The 19,969-nt window shown below is 48.5% G+C and overlaps 1 protein-coding gene and 1 pseudogene across 1 annotated transcript; one reads left to right on the top strand and one right to left on the bottom strand.

Moving 5' to 3' along the window:
- The first annotated feature begins 3,782 nt into the window (after window positions 1-3,782).
- LOC125536354 (nuclear transcription factor Y subunit B-3 pseudogene) lies at window positions 3,783-4,970 on the top strand (annotated as a pseudogene).
- A 1,600-nt stretch (window positions 4,971-6,570) lies between these two features.
- LOC147984289 (uncharacterized) lies at window positions 6,571-8,022 on the bottom strand. Its single transcript, XM_087539729.1, has one exon. The coding sequence runs from the start codon at window positions 7,650-7,652 to the stop codon at window positions 6,591-6,593; it is 1,062 nt and encodes a 353-aa protein (XP_087395855.1). The 5' UTR covers window positions 7,653-8,022; the 3' UTR covers window positions 6,571-6,590.
- Between the last annotated feature and the right edge of the window lie 11,947 nt (window positions 8,023-19,969).

Genomic DNA, 19,969 nt, shown 5'->3' on the forward strand with positions numbered 1-19,969 from the left:
GTGTCCGATCTAAGTCCGCTCTGATTTTGCTCTGAATCCGTAATCCGATAAAATCTGCATTTGATCTGCATCCAGTTATTATCCGCTCTGCTTTAAATCCGACAAAGAAATATGGTCAAGGATATGGGAAAAGCATTGTCCGATCCAGTCCGATCCGATCCGTTTGCATCCTTATTCCCCCGTTATCTAAGCATGGATATATAAGAGGATAATACACTTGGTAAATGATTATATGGGTATTCAGTCAAAAAAATGGTTATATGCGCTCATATGTATCTTTTCAAACATTTTATAAAAGATAGAAGTGGAGAATTATGCTTTGAAATAATAGCACAACTTTGCGTTAGCTATATGATTGAACTGGCCCTGACTTCAATGAGCGGAACAAATATTGTGATAGAAATGCATGCTGCCTAAATATGGAGGTGGGCAAGCCATTTGGGAGATACGACATGGCATTACACTCTAGTCATACTTTCTTATTGAATTGTTTGGGTCTTTACCTAAAGATGTCTTGGCTCTCTGGCTAATCAATTCAATTCGATACTCAAGTAATTTGAGAAAAAGAATGTAAACCTCAATTCCCACCATCTCCCTACTCACAACTTTTATAGAGAACTTAAAATACATTAAAAAGCCTATAAATAAGGAGTACGGCGTTTTGGGTCACGAGCGACATGGCGCTCGGTATCCCAATCGTTCGGTGGAGCATGGGGATCTGAGCCAAATTTATTTAGCCAGACAATACGGACTTGAATACATCGAGTTTCAACAGCGTTGTTGTATGCGGCTGGCCCAGGCTCATCACGTGAACAGATGTGCGAATATTTGCTTTGGTTTTGAAGTGGCCCAGGTGGATGGTTGGCAGTCAACTGTTGCGCACCTATTTCTTAGTATGGGCCCATGTAATACATGCAGAACAGTTAACAACGGCTCTAAATAAATTCTCAAGAAAAGAAAACTACGGCTCTAAAAAGAGATAATTAACTATTTTTGCGCATTAAGAGATAATTAAGTATGTTCCTGAAATTCACTAAGAAAGACACAGCCCCATAAAGAAAAAAAATTACTACACCGACAGGCAAATGTTTATTGATGATGGTTTACGGGGCGGTCTCTCTGGTAATCCTATCTCCTCCCCTGATTTTTCTTGATGTGTCCTTTGTGATTTTCAACCGGCCAACTCCATCATTTCACATCAGCCCATAATTCCAATATATAAATATTTGCGTATAACTGTAGCATTATTGCTTAAAAGAATGATGATTAAGTACGATGGTGGAAACACTGAACTTTTTTTTCTGGTGGCTCAAAACACTAGGAAGGCTTCTTTTCTCTTTGTTAATTTTTTTCATTATTTTTCATCATTCCTTGTTTTCCTATTTTCTTTACATATGTTTTCTTTTGAAATTCATTTTCTTTTCTTTTCTTTTTCTGTGCAGTGATTGAACATTGTTTTTTTTCTAAGTTTGCTTATACGGATCTTTGGTTGTCCTTCATTTCATGCATGGCCAGATAATTTGTTTGGGGCAATATGCCATGATGTGGTACTTAATCGTGAAAAAAAAGCTCCATATTAATTTTGAAATTTCATAATGTGCCCATTTTGATTTATTGGGGTCAATTTGTGGTGTTATCATTTGAATCATGGAGGACATTGAAGTGAAGTGTACTTTTTGATTGCCAAACTGACCGATAAGAATGTCTTCATCTGGAGAATATATAACAGCCCTAGTTGCTTTAGTAAAAAAAAATCCTATCAATTACTAAAAATCATGGGCAGAACATTAGTAAATAGTGTCAGGAAGATCTATGCCCTTGATTACATTAATATTCATAACATTGAAGGTTTATGCAGTTGACATCATGCTAAGTACAGGATATTGCCTTTGGAGGCGGAGCTCGATTTTGAAAAAATTAAATTTCGTCAATTTTCATATTTTCTATGTTTTAAAAAATTCTGAAGAAAATACAGATATACATGGAGGCAGAACACACATGTGTGTAAATTTTCAGGTCAAAATACGTTGAAATGAGGGCTATGCAAAAAAAGACAAATCTGGGGATTTTTAACACATGATACTATTCATCCTCGCGAGCATGAATTTATCTTTTTTGTACAGGTCGCATTTCAATTCATCTTGAAATTTTACATACATACACATAACATCCTTGTTTACTTGCACAAATTTTTTTAGACTTTTTTGAAACCAAAAAGTTTGAAATTTGATTTTTTTTAAAGGCCTCTATGAAGGCCAAGAGCCAAACGTCCGTTCTCGCTAAGTACACACTAATAAATTAGATAGACATAAATTAGTCAAGACTGAACAAACCCCTGTCCAGCATCTTTTCTAGCCCATCAATTGGACACCTCAACCCGTGCCATTTATGTCTCTTACCGACCTGCTATGGTGGGAATACGGTCCATATACTTCGATGAGACGCGCACAGGGCAGAAATCACGAGCCAATGTGATGGCCGTGATTCCGAGCTACATGGTGCTCGGGCACCAAAGAGGATTTCCGATAAATAAGATGGATTTAAAAAATTTCCACCGGAAGGGTAGTGGTTTATGCGTAAGCACTAACACTAGCTTGCAAGAGAAGTAAAACAGCGGCATTGAAAAAGTATGGCACTTGGAAGGGCACTAGATTTGATGCCACTTGTCAATGGGTACAAAGGCTTGACTTGGTTGCCCTGTGTAGCAACGTGGTCAGCAAGCTTTTGCATCACTCAAAAAGCACTTCTTTTCAAAGTTGTTGGTGCATAGTGGCGAAAAGCTATTGTGTTTTTATATCGGATCTATGCTTGCTAGGTGGCATGTCGTGACGTGGTATAATTTTTGACGGAGACATCTTCAATTCGCGTAAAATGTGTCTTATTGTATTGGATTAGACAGTGAGACTCTCCAAGTATTCATAGTTCACAAGCTAAGCTTAGTACAGATGGGTAGATTTCTAATGATGTAATCAATCAATCTGGGTTTAAGTTTTAGATTTGATATGAATGCTCGTATATTTGTTGAATTTGACTTTTCAGCAGTATTCTTTCAGTGATATGATATGTTCGTCGACTGCGACATGGTTTGCGACGACTTCGTTAATCTCAATATACGCGAGCTCGATCTCTCAAAGGTATTCACAATTCTTCTTTCGTTTGTGGTGCGGTAAATACCTCCAGAGGCCTAAAATTAATAAAAACAAAGCAAATGATTGGACGAAATGAAATATGTGTGGTCTCTTGTCAACGTTTTTTCAAGGACCTCTCATCAACGTCGTACCAAATGTTTGAGTCGGAGAGCATGAGATCGTTGTATCATCAATAGGCCCATTTCTCATGATCTCATAGATATTTGCTGATAGAACTTGAGCGTACGCTATGCCACTTGATTGCATTATGGAGGATCTTGTCATTAACTTTGATTGGGATGCCGCTCAAAAGGCGAGTAGGTGCATGCCCAAATAATGGAGGCAAGTGACAGCAAGATTCTTACGCCGACCAACGGAGTTAAAAATAAAAATAGGCCCGGGAGGTGGCCACGTCAGACCCAGCTGCTCCACGTAGGCACCCGACGTGGCAGACCTCCGCCACGGCTGCATGGACCACCCGCGCCGATCGATGCACCGAATTCCCCCGGATGCCGCCAGCGTGGCACCTGCGGACGGCATCGCGGGCGCCGGCCCAGCAATACTTATCGACAAACAAACGGCCCACGTCTCGCCACGTCACCCCCTCGATGCGTTCTTATCCCCACGATCCGTCCGACGGGCCCTGCCACTCTCCACTCCCCCTCGTCAAAGTCTCAAACCCCCTCGCCTCCCACCTCACTCGCCACTAGCGGAGGCCAACCCCCTCCTCCCGCCGGTTCCTACAAATTCTCGCCGCCCCGCCGGTTCCACCTGCGATTGACGCGCTTCCACTCCTGTTCTTGGAGCCGCTGATTCGGAGCTGGGTCGTTTGATCGGCTTTAGAGTTGACCGGAGAAGGGAGGAGTTGCTCTGTTTCTTGGCTAATTTCGGCGGGCGGCGATGCCGGACTCCGACAACGACTCCGGCGGGCCGAGCAACGCGGACTTCTCGTCGCCCAAGGAGCAGGACAGGTTCCTGCCGATCGCGAACGTGAGCCGGATCATGAAGAAGGCGCTGCCGGCCAACGCCAAGATCTCCAAGGACGCCAAGGAGACGGTGCAGGAGTGCGTGTCCGAGTTCATCTCCTTCATCACCGGCGAGGCCTCCGACAAGTGCCAGCGCGAGAAGCGCAAGACCATCAACGGCGACGACCTGCTGTGGGCCATGACCACGCTCGGCTTCGAGGACTACATGGAGCCGCTCAAGCTCTACCTGCACAAGTTCCGCGAGCTGGAGGGCGAGAAGGCCGTCGGCGCCGGCGGCGTTGGCGTGTTACCCTCCCCCGGCGGCTCCGGCTCGCAGCAGAGGGAGTCGACGCCAAGGAACAATGGCGGAGGCGGTGAGGCCGGCGGCTATGGCGGCATGTACGGCGGCCCCGGGGCAGGGGGAGGCGGCGGCGGCGGCATGTTCATGATGATGGGGCAGCCCATGTACGGGTCCCCGCCGGCGGCAGGGTACCAACATCTGCAGCATCACCACCAGATGATGACGGGAGGGCAAGGCGGGTACGGCTACGGCGACGCCGGCGCCGGCGGCGGGTCTTCGTCGTCCTCACCGTTCGGCAGGCAAGACAGGGCATGACCTACCCTGCTTGCACGAGCTTGTTCGTTGGCGTGTCTGTTTTACTGGTAACCGGAGTTGCCAACGGCCAGCCGCCAGGCCAGTTAATCTCCACAGTACTACTCCTTTTTTGTGTTCTGAATGTGGTTTAAGTCAGTCGATTTTATTCCAAATTAGCAGCACCAGCGCGACTAGTTGCATCTAGCCCGCTACTGTAAAATGGGCTACTGACAAGGTGCATTTACATACAAAAATTAATGGCAAGTGCATTTTGACAGTGTAGTACTGACGATCGAGCATGTTCTGTGGTCACACGAATGCGCATACATACTCTGGCTGGGCAGTGGTACTGCCTGATTGGTACTTTTCCGTGGAGATAATTTGGAATATCGGGTGTCGGTCGTGTGATCTCAGGTGTCGGCATGGATAATCCTTGGATGAGGAGACTTATTCCGAATACCGGGTCTTCTGAGCTCTAGTGTACTGCTAAGATGTCAGAGTGGTTAGCACTGTACGTATTAGGAAATGAAACACTGAAGGGAACTGAAGAAACACCAACATTCTTCAGTTAACTGATGGAAACGCAGGACTAAATCTGAATCCTTCGTTTCCAAAGCCTCCAGCCTCCAAGGTTGACACGTGGGCACAAGCCGCGCATAAACAAGGCCATTAAACAAATATCGTGAGATGGCACGTCATCAACGGGCAGCTAAACGACAGGCACAAACTGCTGGCCTGTGATGAGTTACCAACCCACCCTGAATTAATTTAATTTAATTTAATTCAAAAGAGGCTAGCTAGATAGTGTAAAGTTTATGCAGGCTGAGCAGGCTCTAAAACGTCATTGTTTATCCGGATGAGTGAGCAGTTAGTTGCACTTAGCTTTCAGTCACAGAGCCACAGGCGGCAAGAAAGGGCGAAATTAATAAAGGAGAAAAGGCAAGGAAGATAAGGATGGATGGACGGACGGATGGATAGCACTTGGGGTTTACTGCCCTGAGGTGGAAGTTTCCACTGGCCTTTTGGGAGCAGCGGCGAGTGAGGCTGGATTCCATTGGCCAGGGAAAGATCTCGCTGCTAATTGGACGACAGGTACGTGCATTGGCACCATCTGCGGCAGCAGCTTCTTCTTCTTCTTCTTCTTCTTCGTCCGTGCAGAGAGGTCCGGGCCACCTCGATTTTGCCCTTTGCATGGGGAGAAGAAGCGTGCTAAAGGGCTGGTTCTGTTTGACATTTCTCATTATTGAGGTCGCTGTCCACTCACTCGCTCGCTCTTGGCGAGGAGACACATGTTGCTGGGGAGATCGGAGGTGAGATATTCTTGGCCGTGTGGTAAAAGCGAGAAAAGAGAGAATCGCTTGGTGCAAAGGGGGGCGAGATACACATGGGAGTGGAAAAGTATGCCGTGCGCACGCTTTGGCATCGGAACATGCCAATTTGTTATGAGAGGATATGTGCAGAATTTTAGGCGTGGAACTTTCAGACAGCGATGCTAATTTGGTGTTGTGCGTGCAGCAGTCTAGACAGATGTTGCTTCTCCTACCCTCCCACGTCAGGCCAACTCCACCGCACGACCTCAAACGGACGTCTGGATTGGCCGGATTCTGTCCGTTTGGGGTGCCGATGGGTTCGCTCATGTCCGGTTTTGTTAGATGGGTCGTGCGTGGCCGCACTCCAAATCGTGTCCGGGATGGACGTGAACAAAAAAATATAGAAATAACTAAAAAAGTAAGTAAACGCATTTAAAAAAACATAAAACATATATAGGGGTCGGCCACAAAACGGCCCAGTTTTCACGGCCACTTAAAAGGCCCAGTTTCATAATTAACATATAAAAACAAAATAAAAAACTCCCCCCGCCCGCTCCTGCCGCGCCCGTCGGTGCCGTGGCCGTCGCCGTCTTCACTGGCCGCCGCTGTCGTCGTCGTCGTCGCTGACGAGGTCGACGTAGGCCGGCGGCGTCCACAGGTGGGCCGGAGGTGCATGGTGGACGGGGGCGGGCTGGACGGCCGGAGGTGTCTGCACCACCTCCTCCCGTGGCGACGCCTCCCGCTCCGGTGAGCGTGGCAGAGTGGGGCACCAGTTCACGCCCACGCCGGCGGCCATCTCCAGAGCAGTGTAGGACCAGCCCCACCCCTGGCCCAGCAGCTGCTGGAACGCGGCCGGCGGGTCCTCCCCCATCGCCTGCAGCTCCGGGAAGGCGACGTCCCCGGCGGCAGAGAGCGCCATGGCCTCCTCCAGGCCGTTCCACTGCCGCTCGTCGTGCGTGTTCATAGAGTCGTCCATGACACGCTGCAGGAGACGGGCCTCCTCCTCCGCTGTCATGCGAGGAGGTGGAGGAGGCGACGGAGACGGCGAAGGCGACGACGTGGGTGTCAGGCCGCGCACCCGCGTACGCCCGCGCGCCTCTGCACGTGGCCTCCGCGGCCCCGAAACGGTGCCGGCGAAGTACGACGCGCGCCGCGTGTCGTGCTTGTCCTGGAGCCATGTGTCCCACAGCGGGGAGTCAAGGGCATACATGTGGTCGTAGTACAGGTCGTCGGGGAGGAGGCGACGGCGCGCGATCTCATCGCGCCGGGCACGGCCGGTCGGCGGCACTGGCGGGATGGGGACCCGGTCCGCGGAGAGGTGCCATCCGTTGGGGAGGTGGGCGTCGCTCCACGGGACCGACGTCCTCGTCTCCCAGTACCTCCGGCACACGTCCGCGCAGATGTACTGCCGGTCGCGGTAGCCGGCGGGCCTAGGGGCAATGGTGAAGGGGGCCGGCGCGGGGGCTCGACGGGAGGAGCGCGGCGGTGACGCGGGGGCTCGACGGGAGGAGCGCGGCGGTGACGCGGGGGCTCGACGGGAGGAGCACGGTGGTGACGCGTTTTGCTCCTCCTTCACGGATACGCGGCGGCGGTCCGAGGAGGGGCCGGCCTCGCGGTCGTGCTTCCCCTTGCGGCCGTAGTTCCAAAGGCCCATGGCTGCGGCCGGCCGGCGAGTTCGAGGACGGGGAGTGGCTAGGGTTTCTAGGGTGTCGGCTTTCGAGGGGGCAGAGAGGGGCCGGAGTGGGAAATGAGGACGACGACCGGTTCACGGGTCCCCATTTAAGAAGGACGACGACCTTTCACTGAGCCGATGACAGGTGGGGTCTGCCACCCGTGCGCAGATGTTGGCGGCCGGGAGGTAGGTGGCCGCCCCGCCACGCGGCCAGACGCGGACGAGCAGCGCGTCTGTTCGGTGTCCGCGGCGACCCAAACCCGACGCAAAGATGCGCTTGAAATGGGTCGGCCCGGACACAAAACGGACCAGATAAGTCCGGGCCGTCGCGCGTTGGGCCGCCTCGTTTGTCCGTTTTACCCCAAACGGACGGGGCCGGACAGGATAGGGTCGCGCGGTGGAGTTGGCCTCAGTGAAGACAATACTTACAATTGACACTTACACTGATGAATCTTCACAGTCTATACTCGAAGGGTTGGGCGCACTTTGCTGCGCCATTTGTTGTTGGATTTTTATAAAAAAGTTACTCACTCCGTTTCAAAATATAATATGTATTTGTTTTTTGAAAAGTCAAATCTCTTTAAGTCTGACCAAATTTATAAAGAAATATATCAATATCAATAATATCAAATCGGTATCATTAGATTCATCATGAAGTGGATTTTCATATATTATTTATTTGGTATGTGGATGTTGATATTTTTGGTTCTGAACTTGGTAAAATTAAAGAAATTTTAATTTTTCAAAATTAATACACCTTATATTTTGGTACTCACGGAATATTTGGTTTGGTGAGTGGGGGAGATGATGGAGTGTTTTATTTATATATTTATAATTTGGTGTTTTGGTAGGCCTTTCACGGTGTGATTCTATGTTATCTCCTCATCGAGGTCCTCCCGGGAGTCTTCCAATCTCGTTTTCCCCATCACCGGTCCACCGAAGCATGAGAGCTACCGGGACCGGTGTGCCTGCCGTGGGAAGGAGAGGATGAGGGTGGTCGAGGCGCGCCTCGCTGCTGGAATGGCGGCGGCGGAGGTGGCTGGTGCAGCAGCTGAAGAAAATATGCCCTAGAGGCAATAATAAAGTTATTATTTATTTCCTTATATCATGATAAATATTTATTATTCATGCTAGAATTGTATTAACCGGAAACATAATACATGTGTGAATACATAGACAAACAGTATGCCTCTACTTGACTAGCTCGTTGATCAAAGATGGTTAAGTTTCCTAACCATAGCCAAAGAGTTGTCATTTGATTAATGAGATCACATCATTAGGAGAATGATGTGATTGACTTGACCCATTCCGTTAGCTTAGCACACGATCGTTTAGTATGATGCTATTGCTTTCTTCATGACTTATACATGTTCCTATGACTATGAGATTATGCAACTCCCGTTTACCAGAGGAACACTTTGTGTGCTACCAAACGTCACAACGTAACTAGGTGATTATAAAGGTGCTCTACAGGTGTCTCCAAAGGTACTTGTTGGGTTGGCGTATTTCGAGATTAGGATTTCTCACTCCGATTGTCAGAGAGGTATCTCTGGGCCCTCTCGGTAATGCACATCACTTAAACCTTGCAAGCATTGCAACTAATGAGTTAGTTGCGGGATGATGTATTACGGAACGAGTAAAGAGACTTGCCAGTAACGAGATTGAAACTAGGTATTGAGATACCGACGATCGAATCTCGGGCAAGTAACATACCGATGACAAAGGGAACAACGTATGTTGTTATGCGGTCTGACCGATAAAGATCTTCGTAGAATATGTGGGAGCCAATATGAACATCCAGATTCCACTATTGGTTATTGACCGGAGACATGTCTCGGTCATGTCTACATAGTTCTCGAACCCGTAGGGTCCGCACGCTTAACGTTTCGATGACAGTTATATTATGAGTTTATATGTTTTGATGTACCGAAAGTTGTTCGGAGTCCCGGATATGATCATGGACATGACGAGGAGTCTTGAAATGATCGAGACATGAAGATTGATATATTGGATGCCTATGTTTGGATATCGGAAGTGTTCCGAATGAAATCGGGATTTTACCGGAGTACCGGGAGGTTACCGGAACTCCCCGGGGACTTAATGGGCCTTAGTGGGCCTTGGTGGAAAGAGAGGAGAGGCGGCCAGGGCATGGGCTGCGCCCCCTCCCCCCTAGTCCAAATAGGACAAGGAGAGGGGGACGGCGCCCCCCCCCTTCCTTCTTCTCCTCCACCTCTTTCCCCTCTCTCTCCTACTCCAACAAGGAAAAGGGGGGAGTCCTACTCCCGGTAGGAGTAGGACTCCTCCTGGCGCGCCCCTCTCTAGGCCAGCCGCACCCCCTTGCTCCTTTATATACGGGGGCAGGGGGCACCCCATAGACACAACAATTGATCGTTTGATCTTTTAGCCGTGTGCGCTGCCTCCCTCCATCATAGTCCACCATGATAATACTATAGCGGTGCTTAGGCGAAGCCCCGCGTCGGTAGAACATCATCATCGTCACCACGCCATCGTGCTGACGAAACTCTCCCTCAACACTCGGTTGGATCGGAGTTCGAGTGACGTCATCGGGCTGAACGTGTGCTAAACTCGGAGGTGTCGTACGTTCGGTGCTTGATCGGTCGGATCATGAAGACGTACGACTACATCAACCGCGTTGTGCTAACGCTTCCGCTTTTGGTCTACGAGGGTACGTGGGCAACACTCTCCCCTCTCGTTGCTATGCATCACCATGATCTTGTGTGTGTAGGAATTTTTTTGAAATGACTACGTTCCCCAACAGTGGCATCCGAGCCTGATTTTATGCGTAGATGTCATATGCACGAGTAGAACACAAGTGAGTTGTGGGAGATATAAGTCATACTGCTTACCAGCATGTCATACTTTGGTTCGGCGGTATTGTTGGATGAAGCGGCCCGGACCGACATTACACGTACGCTTACACGAGACTGGTTCTACCGACGTGCTTTGCACACAGGTGGCTGGCGGGTGTCAGTTTCTCCAACTTTAGTTGAACCGAGTGTGGCTACGCCTTGTCCCTGCGAAGGTTAAAACAGCACCAACTTGACAAACTATCATTGTGGTTTTGATGCGTAGGTAAGAACGGTTCTTGCTAAGCCCGTAGCAGCCACGTAAAACTTGCAACAACAAAGTAGAGGACGTCTAACTTGTTTTTGCAGGGCATGTTGTGATGTGATATGGTCAAGACATGATGATAAATTTTATTGTATGAGATGATCATGTTTTGTAACCGAGTTATCGGCAACTGGCAGGAGCCATATGGTTGTCACTTTATTGTATGCAATGCAATCACCCTGTAATGCTTTACTTTATCACTAAGCGGTAGCGATAGTCGTAGATGCATAAATATTGGCGAGACGACAACGATGCTACGATGGAGATCAAGGTGTCGCGCCGGTGACGATGGTGATCATGACGGTGCTTCGGAGATGGATATCACAAGCACAAGATGATGATGGCCATATCATATCACTTATATTGATTGCATGTGATGTTTATCTTTTATGCATCTTATCTTGCTTTGATTGACGGTAGCTTTATAAGATGATCCCTCACTAAATTATCAAAGTATAGGTGTTCTCCCTGAGTATGCACCGTTGCAAAAGTTCTTCGTGCTGAGACACCACGTGATGATCGGGTGTGATAGGCTCTACGTTCAAATACAACGGATGCAAAACAGTTGCACACGCGGAATACTCAGGTTAAACTTGACGAGCCTAGCATATAACAGATATGGCCTCAGAACACGGAGACCGGAAGGTCGACCGTGAATCATATAGTAGATATGATCAACATAGTGATGTTCACCGTTGAAACTACTCCATCTCACGTGATGATCGGACATGGTTTAGTTGATATGGATCACGTGATCACTTAGAGGATTAGAGAGATGTCTATCTAAGTGGGAGTTCTTAAGTAATATGATTAATTGAACTTAAATTTATCATGAACTTAGTACCTGATAGTATCTTGCTTGTCTATGTTGATTGTAGATAGATGGCCCGTGCTGTTGTTCCGTTGAATTTTAATGCATTCCTTGAGAAAGAAAAGTTGAAAGATGATGGTAGCAATTACACGAACTGGGTCCGTAACTTGAGGATTATCCTCATTGCTGCTCAGAAGAATTACGTCCTGGAAGCACCGCTGAGTGCCAGGCCTGCTGCTGATGCAACTGACGACGTTAAGAACGTCTGGCAGGACAAAGCTGATGACTACTCAATAGTTCAATGTGCCATGCTTTACGGCTTAGAACCGGGACTTTAACGACGTTTTGAACGTCATGGAGCATAGGAGATGTTCCAAGAGTTGAAGTTAATATTTCAAGCAAATGCCCGGATTGAGAGATATGAAGTCTCCAATAAGTTCTATAGCTACAAGATGGAGGAGAATAGTTCTGTCAGTGAGCATATACTCAAGATGTCTGGGTACTACAATCACTTGATTCAATTAGGAGTTAATCTTCCGGATGATAGCGTCATTGATAGAATTCTCCAATCACTGCCACCAAGCTACAAGAGCTTCGTGATGAACTATAATATGCAAGGGATGCATAAGACAATTCTCGAGCTCTTCGCAATGCTAAAGGCAGCGGAGGTAGAAATCAAGAAGGAGCATCAAGTGTTGATGGTCAATAAGACCACCAGTTTCAAGAAAAAGGGCAAAGGGAAGAAGAAGGGGAACTTCAAGAAGAACAGCAAGCAAGTTGCTGCTCAGGAGAAGAAACCCAAGTCTCAACCTAAGCCTGAGACTGAGTGCTTCTACTGCAAGCAGACTGGTCACTGGAAGCGGAAATGCCCCAAGTATTTGGCGGATAAGAAGGATGGCAAGGTGAACAAAGGTATATGTGATATACATGTTATTGATGTGTACCTTACTAATGCTCGCAGTAGCACCTGGGTATTTGATACTGGTTCTGTTGCTAATATTTGCAACTCGAAACAGGGGCTACAGATTAAGCGAAGATTGGCTAAGGACGAGGTGACGATGCGCGTGGGAAATGGTTCCAAAGTCGATGTGATCGCGGTCGGCACGCTACCTCTACATCTACCTTCGGGATTAGTACTAGACCTAAATAATTCTTATTTGGTGCCAGCATTGAGCATGAACATTATATCTGGATCTTGTTTGATGCGAGACGGTTATTCATTTAAATCAGAGAATAATGGTTGTTCTATTTATATGAGTAATATCTTTTATGGTCATGCACCCTTGAAGAGTGGTCTATTTTTGCTAAATCTCGATAGTAGTGATACACATATTCATAATATTGAAGCCAAAAGATGCAGAGTTAATAATGATAGTGCAACTTATTTGTGGCACTGCCGTTTAGGTCATATCGGTGTAAAGCGCATGAAGAAACTCCATACTGATGGACTTTTAGAACCACTTGATTATGAATCACTTGGTACTTGCGAACCATGCCTCATGAGCAAGATGACTAAAACGTCGTTCTCCGGAACTATGGAGAGAGCAACAGATTTGTTGGAGATTATACATACAGATGTATGTGGTCCGATGAATGTTGAGGCTCGTGGCGGATATCGTTATTTTCTCACCTTCGCAGATGATTTAAGCAGATATGAGTATATCTACTTAATAAAACATAAGTCTGAAACATTTGAAAAGTTGAAAGAATTTCAGAGTGAAGTTGAAAATCATCGTAACAAGAAAATAAAGTTTCTACGATCTGATCGTGGAGGAGAATATTTGAGTTATGAGTTTGGTCTTCATTTGAAACAATGCGGAATAGTTTCGCAACTCACGCCACCCGGAACACCACAGCGTAATGGTGTGTCCGAACGTCGTATTCGTACTTTACTAGATATGGTGCGATCTATGATGTCTCTTACTGATTTACCGCTATCTTTTGGGGTTATGCTTTAGAGACGGCCGCATTCATGTTAAATAGGGCACCATCGAAATCCGTTGAGACGACACCTTATGAACTGTGGTTTGGTAAGAAATCAAAGTTGTCATTTCTGAAAGTTTGGGGTTGCGATGCTTATGTAAAAAAGCTTCAACCTGATAAGCTCGAACCCAAATCGGAGAAATGTGTCTTCATAGGATACCCAAAGGAGATTGTTGGGTACACCTTCTATCACAGATCCGAAGGCAAGACTTTTGTTGCTAAATTCGGAGTTTTTCTAGAGAAAGAGTTTCTCTCTAAATAAGTGAGTGGGAGGAAAGTAGAACTTGATGAGGTAACTACACCTGCTCCCTTATTGGAAAGTAGTTCATCAAAGAAACCGGTTTCTGCGACACCTACACCAATTAGTGAGGAAGTTAATGATGATGATCATGAAACTTTAGATCAAGTTGTTACTGAACCTCGTAGGTCAACCAGAGTAAGATCCGCACCAGAGTGGTACGGTAATCCTGTTTTGGAAGTTATGTTACTAGACCATGACGAACCTACGAACTATGAAGAAGCGATGGTGAGCCCTGATTTCGCAAAATGGCTTGAGGCCATGAAATCTGAGATAGGATCCATGTATGAGAACAAAGTGTGGACTTTGGTTGACTTGCCCGTTGATCGGCAAGCAATTGAGAATAAATGGATCTTCAAGAAGAAGACTGACGCTGACGGTAATGTTACTGTCTATAAAGCTCGACTTGTTGCAAAAGGTTTTCGACAAGTTCAAGGGATTGACTACGATGAGACCTTCTCACCCGTAGCGATGCTTAAGTATGTCTGAATCATGTTAGCAATTGCCGCATTTTATGATTATGAAATTTGGCAAATGGATGTCAAAACTGCATTCCTGAATGGATTTCTGGAAGAAGAGTTGTATATGATGCAACCGGAAGGTTTTGTTGATTCAAAGGGAGATAACAAAGTGTGCAAGCTCCAGCGATTCATTTATGGACTGGTGCAAGCCTCTCGGAGTTGGAATAAACGCTTTGATAGTGTGATCAAAGCATTTGGTTTTATACAGACTTTTGGAGAAGCCTGTATTTACAAGAAAGTGAGTGGGAGCTCTATAGCATTACTAATATTATATGTGGATGACATATTGTTGATTGGAAATGATATAGAATTTATGGATAGCATAAAGGGATACTTGAATAAGATTTTTTCAGTGAAATACCTCGGTGAAGCTGCTTATATATTGGGCATCAAGATCTATAGAGATAGATCAAGACGCTTAATTGGACTTTCACAAAGCACATACCTTGACAAAGTTTTGAAGAAGTTCAAAATGGATCAAGCAAAGAAAGGGTTCTTGCCTGTGTTACAAGATGTGAAGTTGAGTAAGACTCAATGCCAGACCACAGCAGAAGATAGAGAGAAAATGAAAGATGTTCCCTATGCTTCAGCCATAGGCTCTATCATGTATGCAATGCTGTGTACCAGACCTGATGTGTGCCTTGCTATAAGTCTAGCAGGGAGGTACCAAAGTAATCCAGGAGTGGATCACTGGACAGCGGTCAAAAACATCTTGAAATACCTGAAAAGGACTAAGGATATGTTTCTCGTTTATGGAGGTGACAAAGAGCTCATCGTAAACGGTTACATTGATGCAAGCTTTGACACTAATCCGGACGATTCTAAATCGCAAACCGGATACGTGTTTACATTGAACGATGGAGCTGTCAGTAGGTGCAGTTCTAAACAAAGCGTTGTGGCGGGATCTACGTGTGAAGTGGAATACATAGCTGCTTCAGAAGCAGCAAATGAAGGAGTCTGGATGAAGGAGTTCATATCCGATCTATGTGTCATAACTAGTGCATCGGGTCCAATGAAATTTTTTTGTGACAATACTGGTGCAATTGCCTTGGCGAAGGAATCCAGATTTCACAAGAGAACCAAGCACATCAAGAGACGCTTCAATTCCATCCGGGATTTAGTCCAAGTGGGAGACATAGAAATTTGCAAGATACATACGGATCTGAATGTTGCAGATCCGTTGACTAAGCCTCTTCCACGAGCAAAACATGATCAGCACCAAGACTCCATGGGTGTTAGAATCATTACTGTGTAATCTAGATTATTGAATCTAGTGCAAGTGGGAGACTGAAGGAAATATGCCCTAGAGGCAATAATAAAATTATTATTTATTTCCTTATATCATGATAAATGTTTATTATTCATGCTATAATTGTATTAACCGGAAACATAATACATGTGTGAATACATAGACAAACAATATGTCACTAGTATGCCTCTACTTGACTAGCTCGTTGATCAAAGATGGTTAAGTTTCCTAACCATAGCCAAAGAGTTGTCACTTGATTAATGAGATCACATCATTAGGAGAATGATGTGATTGACTTGACCCATTCCGTTATCTTAGCACATGATCGTTTAGTATGATGCTATTGCTTTATTCATGACTTATACATGTTCCTATGACTATGAGATTATGCAACTCCCGTTTACCTGAGGAACACTTTGTGTGCTACCAAACGTCACAACATAACTGGGTGATTATAAAGGTGCTCTGCAGGTTTCTCCAAAGGTACTTGTTGGGTTGGCGTATTTCGAGATTAGGATTTGTCACTTCGATTGTCGGAGAGGTATCTCTGGGCCCTCTCGGTAATGCACATCACTTAAGCCTTGCAAGCATTGCAACTAATGAGTTAGTTGCGGGATGATGTATTACGGAACGAGTAAAGAGACTTGCCGGTAACGAGATTGAAACTAGGTATTGAGATACCGACGATCGAATCTCGGGCAAGTAACATACCGATGACATGACAAAGGGAATAACGTATGTTGTTATGCGATGTGACCGATAAAGATCTTCGTAGAATACGTGGGAGCCAATATGAACATCCAGGTTCCGCTATTGGTTATTGACCGGAGACGTGTCTCGGTCATGTCTACATAGTTCTCGAACCCATAGGGTCTGCACGCTTAACATTTCGATGACAGTTATATTATGAGTTTATATGTTTTGATGTACCGAAGGTTGTTCAGAGTCCCGGATATGATCACGGACATGACGAGGAGTCTCGAAATGGTCGAGACATGAAGATTGATATATTGAAAGCCTATGTTTGGATATCGGAAGTGTTCCGGGTGAAATCAGGATTTTACCGGAGTACCGGGAGGTTACCGGAACCCCCCGGGGACTTAATGGGCCTTAGTGGGCCTTGGTGGAAAGAGAGGAGAGGCGGCTAGGGCATGGGTCGCGCCCCCTCCCCCCTAGTCCGAATAGGACAAGGAGAGGGGGGCGCCCCCCTTCCTTCTTCTCCTCCACCTCTTTCCCATATCTCTCCTAGTCCAACAAGGAAAAGGGGGGAGTCCTACTCCCGGTAGGAGTAGGACTCCTCCTGGCGCGCCCCTCTCTAGGCCGGCCGCACCCTCCTTGCTCCTTTATATACGAGGGCAGGGGGCACCCCATAGACACAACAATTGATCGTTTGATCTTTTAGCCGTGTGCGGTGCCTCCCTCCACCATAGTCCACCTCGATAATATTGTAGCAGTGCTTAGGCGAAGCCCTGCGTCGGTAGAACATCATCATCGTCACCACGCCGTCGTGCTGACGAAACTCTCCCTCAACACTCGGCTGGATCGGAGTTCGAGGGACGTCATCGGGCTGAATGTGTGCTGAACTCGGAGGTGTCGTACGTTCGGTGCTTGATCGGTCGGATCGTGAAGACGTACGACTACATCAACCGCGTTGTGCTAACGCTTCCGCTTTTGGTCTATGAGGGTATGTGGACAACACTCTCCCCTCTCGTTGCTATGCATCACCATGATCTTGCGTGTGCGTATGAAACTTTTTGAAATTACTATGTTCCCCAACAACAGCGTGGGCTGCCGCAGAGGAGGAAGCCATCTGCGTCCCATTGTAAAGACGTGTCAACGGAGGAACGCCTGCGCCCTCGCCCGAGAGCAGAATCGGGAAGTCCGTGCCATGGCCGAACTGCCCCCCCCCCCCCCAAGGAGGAGAAGGAGGACAAAGATGGCTCGGACTGCTCCGACGATGTGCAGATTCGGCTGGATCCATACCGCGTCTTTGACCGCTACTTCTATGGGAAGGACGACAAGGGCGCTGGGAAGGGCAAGGGCGGCCGTGGATGATCTTTTTCCATTTCTAGCATGTAGGCAGAACATTCTAAATTTTGGTAGTCCGATGGCATGTCCTGATGAAGTAGCCAGACGATGTGTGTGATGCATCGTTTACGTGGTTGAATGAGTTTGTATGGATTTGAGGTATGCTAATTGAGGTGTTCGAATGAGGAATGGATAATTTGAGGCGTGATTGACCACTGCACGCGGACGCGTCCGGACATTTCCGTTGGCGTTTGAGGGGTCTGATTTACCGAGTCTGGTTGTAGATGCTCTTAGCTTTTTAGTTAGACCCATTGTATCAGTTTGGTCGTTACGGTTTGTAAGAGCAACTCCAAAGGGCCGACCCATTTCGTTCGCCTGCGTCTGTTTGGGTCGGCGCGGACACAAGTGACGGCCCAACATGCCGACCCAAACCCAAATCACGTCTGTGTCGCGTCCGCGCCGACGCATTTGCGGCCCAAATTTGCGCCCCAAATGCGTCGGCGCGGACATAGAACGGACGCTTCGCGCGCCTTCCCGCTGTCCGCCGCGTCCCCAGATGGCGGCCGTCCAACTACCCGCTGCCCACGCGGCCAGCTTAACTTATGAAGACGGGCCCACGCGTCAGCAACGACGCTCGTCCTTTTTTAAGCCGACCGTGCGGCGGGGCCGTCCTCATCCAAACTCGCCGTCCACATCTGCCATCCTTTGCTCCCTCATCGCCGGCAAACCCTAGCCACCACAACCACGGCGAGATGGGCCTCTTCTCCGGCGCCCGCGGCAGCAAGGCCAATGGCAAGTCCCCCGCCACCCCTTTCCTCCCGCCTTCGCCGGCACCGACGCCTCGCCGGCAGAGGCAGCGCGTGAACGTGCCAGTGCACCAGGCGGAGTGGCACTGGCAGCACCGCCAGCCTCTTCCGTATCCTGATGTGACGCTACTGCACGACTGGCATCTAGATCCAGATAGGATCCCAGTGCCGGCGACGCCGCGGTCGGCTCGTGCTCACGCGGAGGAGGTGCGGCGCGGGCGGGCGCTGCTGACGCCAAAGCAGCGCAGCGACCTCGCCTACGCAACCGACTCGCCCAACTGGGCGAGGTGGTTCGCCTTCGAGCACTAGGAGGCTAGACGCCGGGGCGTGCGCGAGGTCGACCGGAGGTCGCCGCCACCGGCGCTCGTCGTCCGCGAGGAGGACCAGGCGGCGGAGGACGCCTACCAGGCGGCCCTTGCGGCCGTCTGCCGGGAGAGCGAGGAGGACGAGTGGCGCAGGGCGGAGGCGGTGGAGGCGGAAGAGGAGGCTCGGTACGAGGCAGCAATGGCGCAGGCCCTTGCCCTCTCCGCGGCGGGCGACAGCGTGGTGCCGCCGGTAGCACCGCCGTCCCCATCAAGCCGGAGTCGGAGCCCGAGCCGTCCCCCATCAAGCGCTACTCCTGGACGGGAGTAGTGCGCGAGTGGGTACGCGCGCCGCCGGTCTGGATGGGAGCGACGCCGGCGCAGGAGCAGGCATACCTCGAGTACTGGCGCAAGATCAGGGTGGCCGAGGAGCGCCGCAACGGCGAGTACCTCAAGATGCTCGAGCGCGACCTCGAGGAGGAGCAGTGCGAGGCCGAGGAGGAGGCGTGCCAGGCCGTGGTTGCACAGGCAGCCACACAACCCCCCTCGCCAGCACAGCCCGACATGACGGCGCTTTGAAACACGGCGTTCGCCTGGGCCGGGTCGACGCCGACGCTCATCGACCTCACGGACCCCGAGGACGACGACGAGGACGCCTAGGGCAGCGCGCCGCCTCGTAGTTTAGGCAGTTTTTTTTTAAAATGCAAATATGGACGCGTGGACTCTCGCCGGCCTTCGTAGCCGGTTTTAATGTTTAATTAATGTTGTTTCTCTTTTTTAATATGCATGCGTTCATATTTTTTTTGCGCCGTCAAAAATGGGTTCAGGCCAGCGTTGGGCGCACACCGACCCAAATACGGAAGCGGACATCCGTGTTCGTCTGGCCGATCCAAACGGACAAAAAACGGACAAAATCGCCATTCGTTTGGGTTAGCCCGTTGAAGTTGCTATAAGGATGTTGTAATTCATGGCCGGTTGATGTTTTCGTTAATTCAAAACCGGCTCATCCAGAGCCTTTTATGTGAAAAGGAAGATGTTGAGAGCACAACTCCACGTCGGTTCATCCCCCACTATCGGCCACTCGCCCACATGTACGCACATGTGAGTGTGCTTAGTATCCCCATTAGCATCAGCCAGTTGCAGGTATGTGGCGCATTTGCATAGACAAC

Source organism: Triticum urartu, chromosome 2A (assembly GCF_056163025.1).
Source record: "Triticum urartu cultivar PI428250 chromosome 2A, HENAU_Tu73, whole genome shotgun sequence".
In the NCBI taxonomy this organism is placed as follows: domain Eukaryota; kingdom Viridiplantae; phylum Streptophyta; class Magnoliopsida; order Poales; family Poaceae; genus Triticum; species Triticum urartu.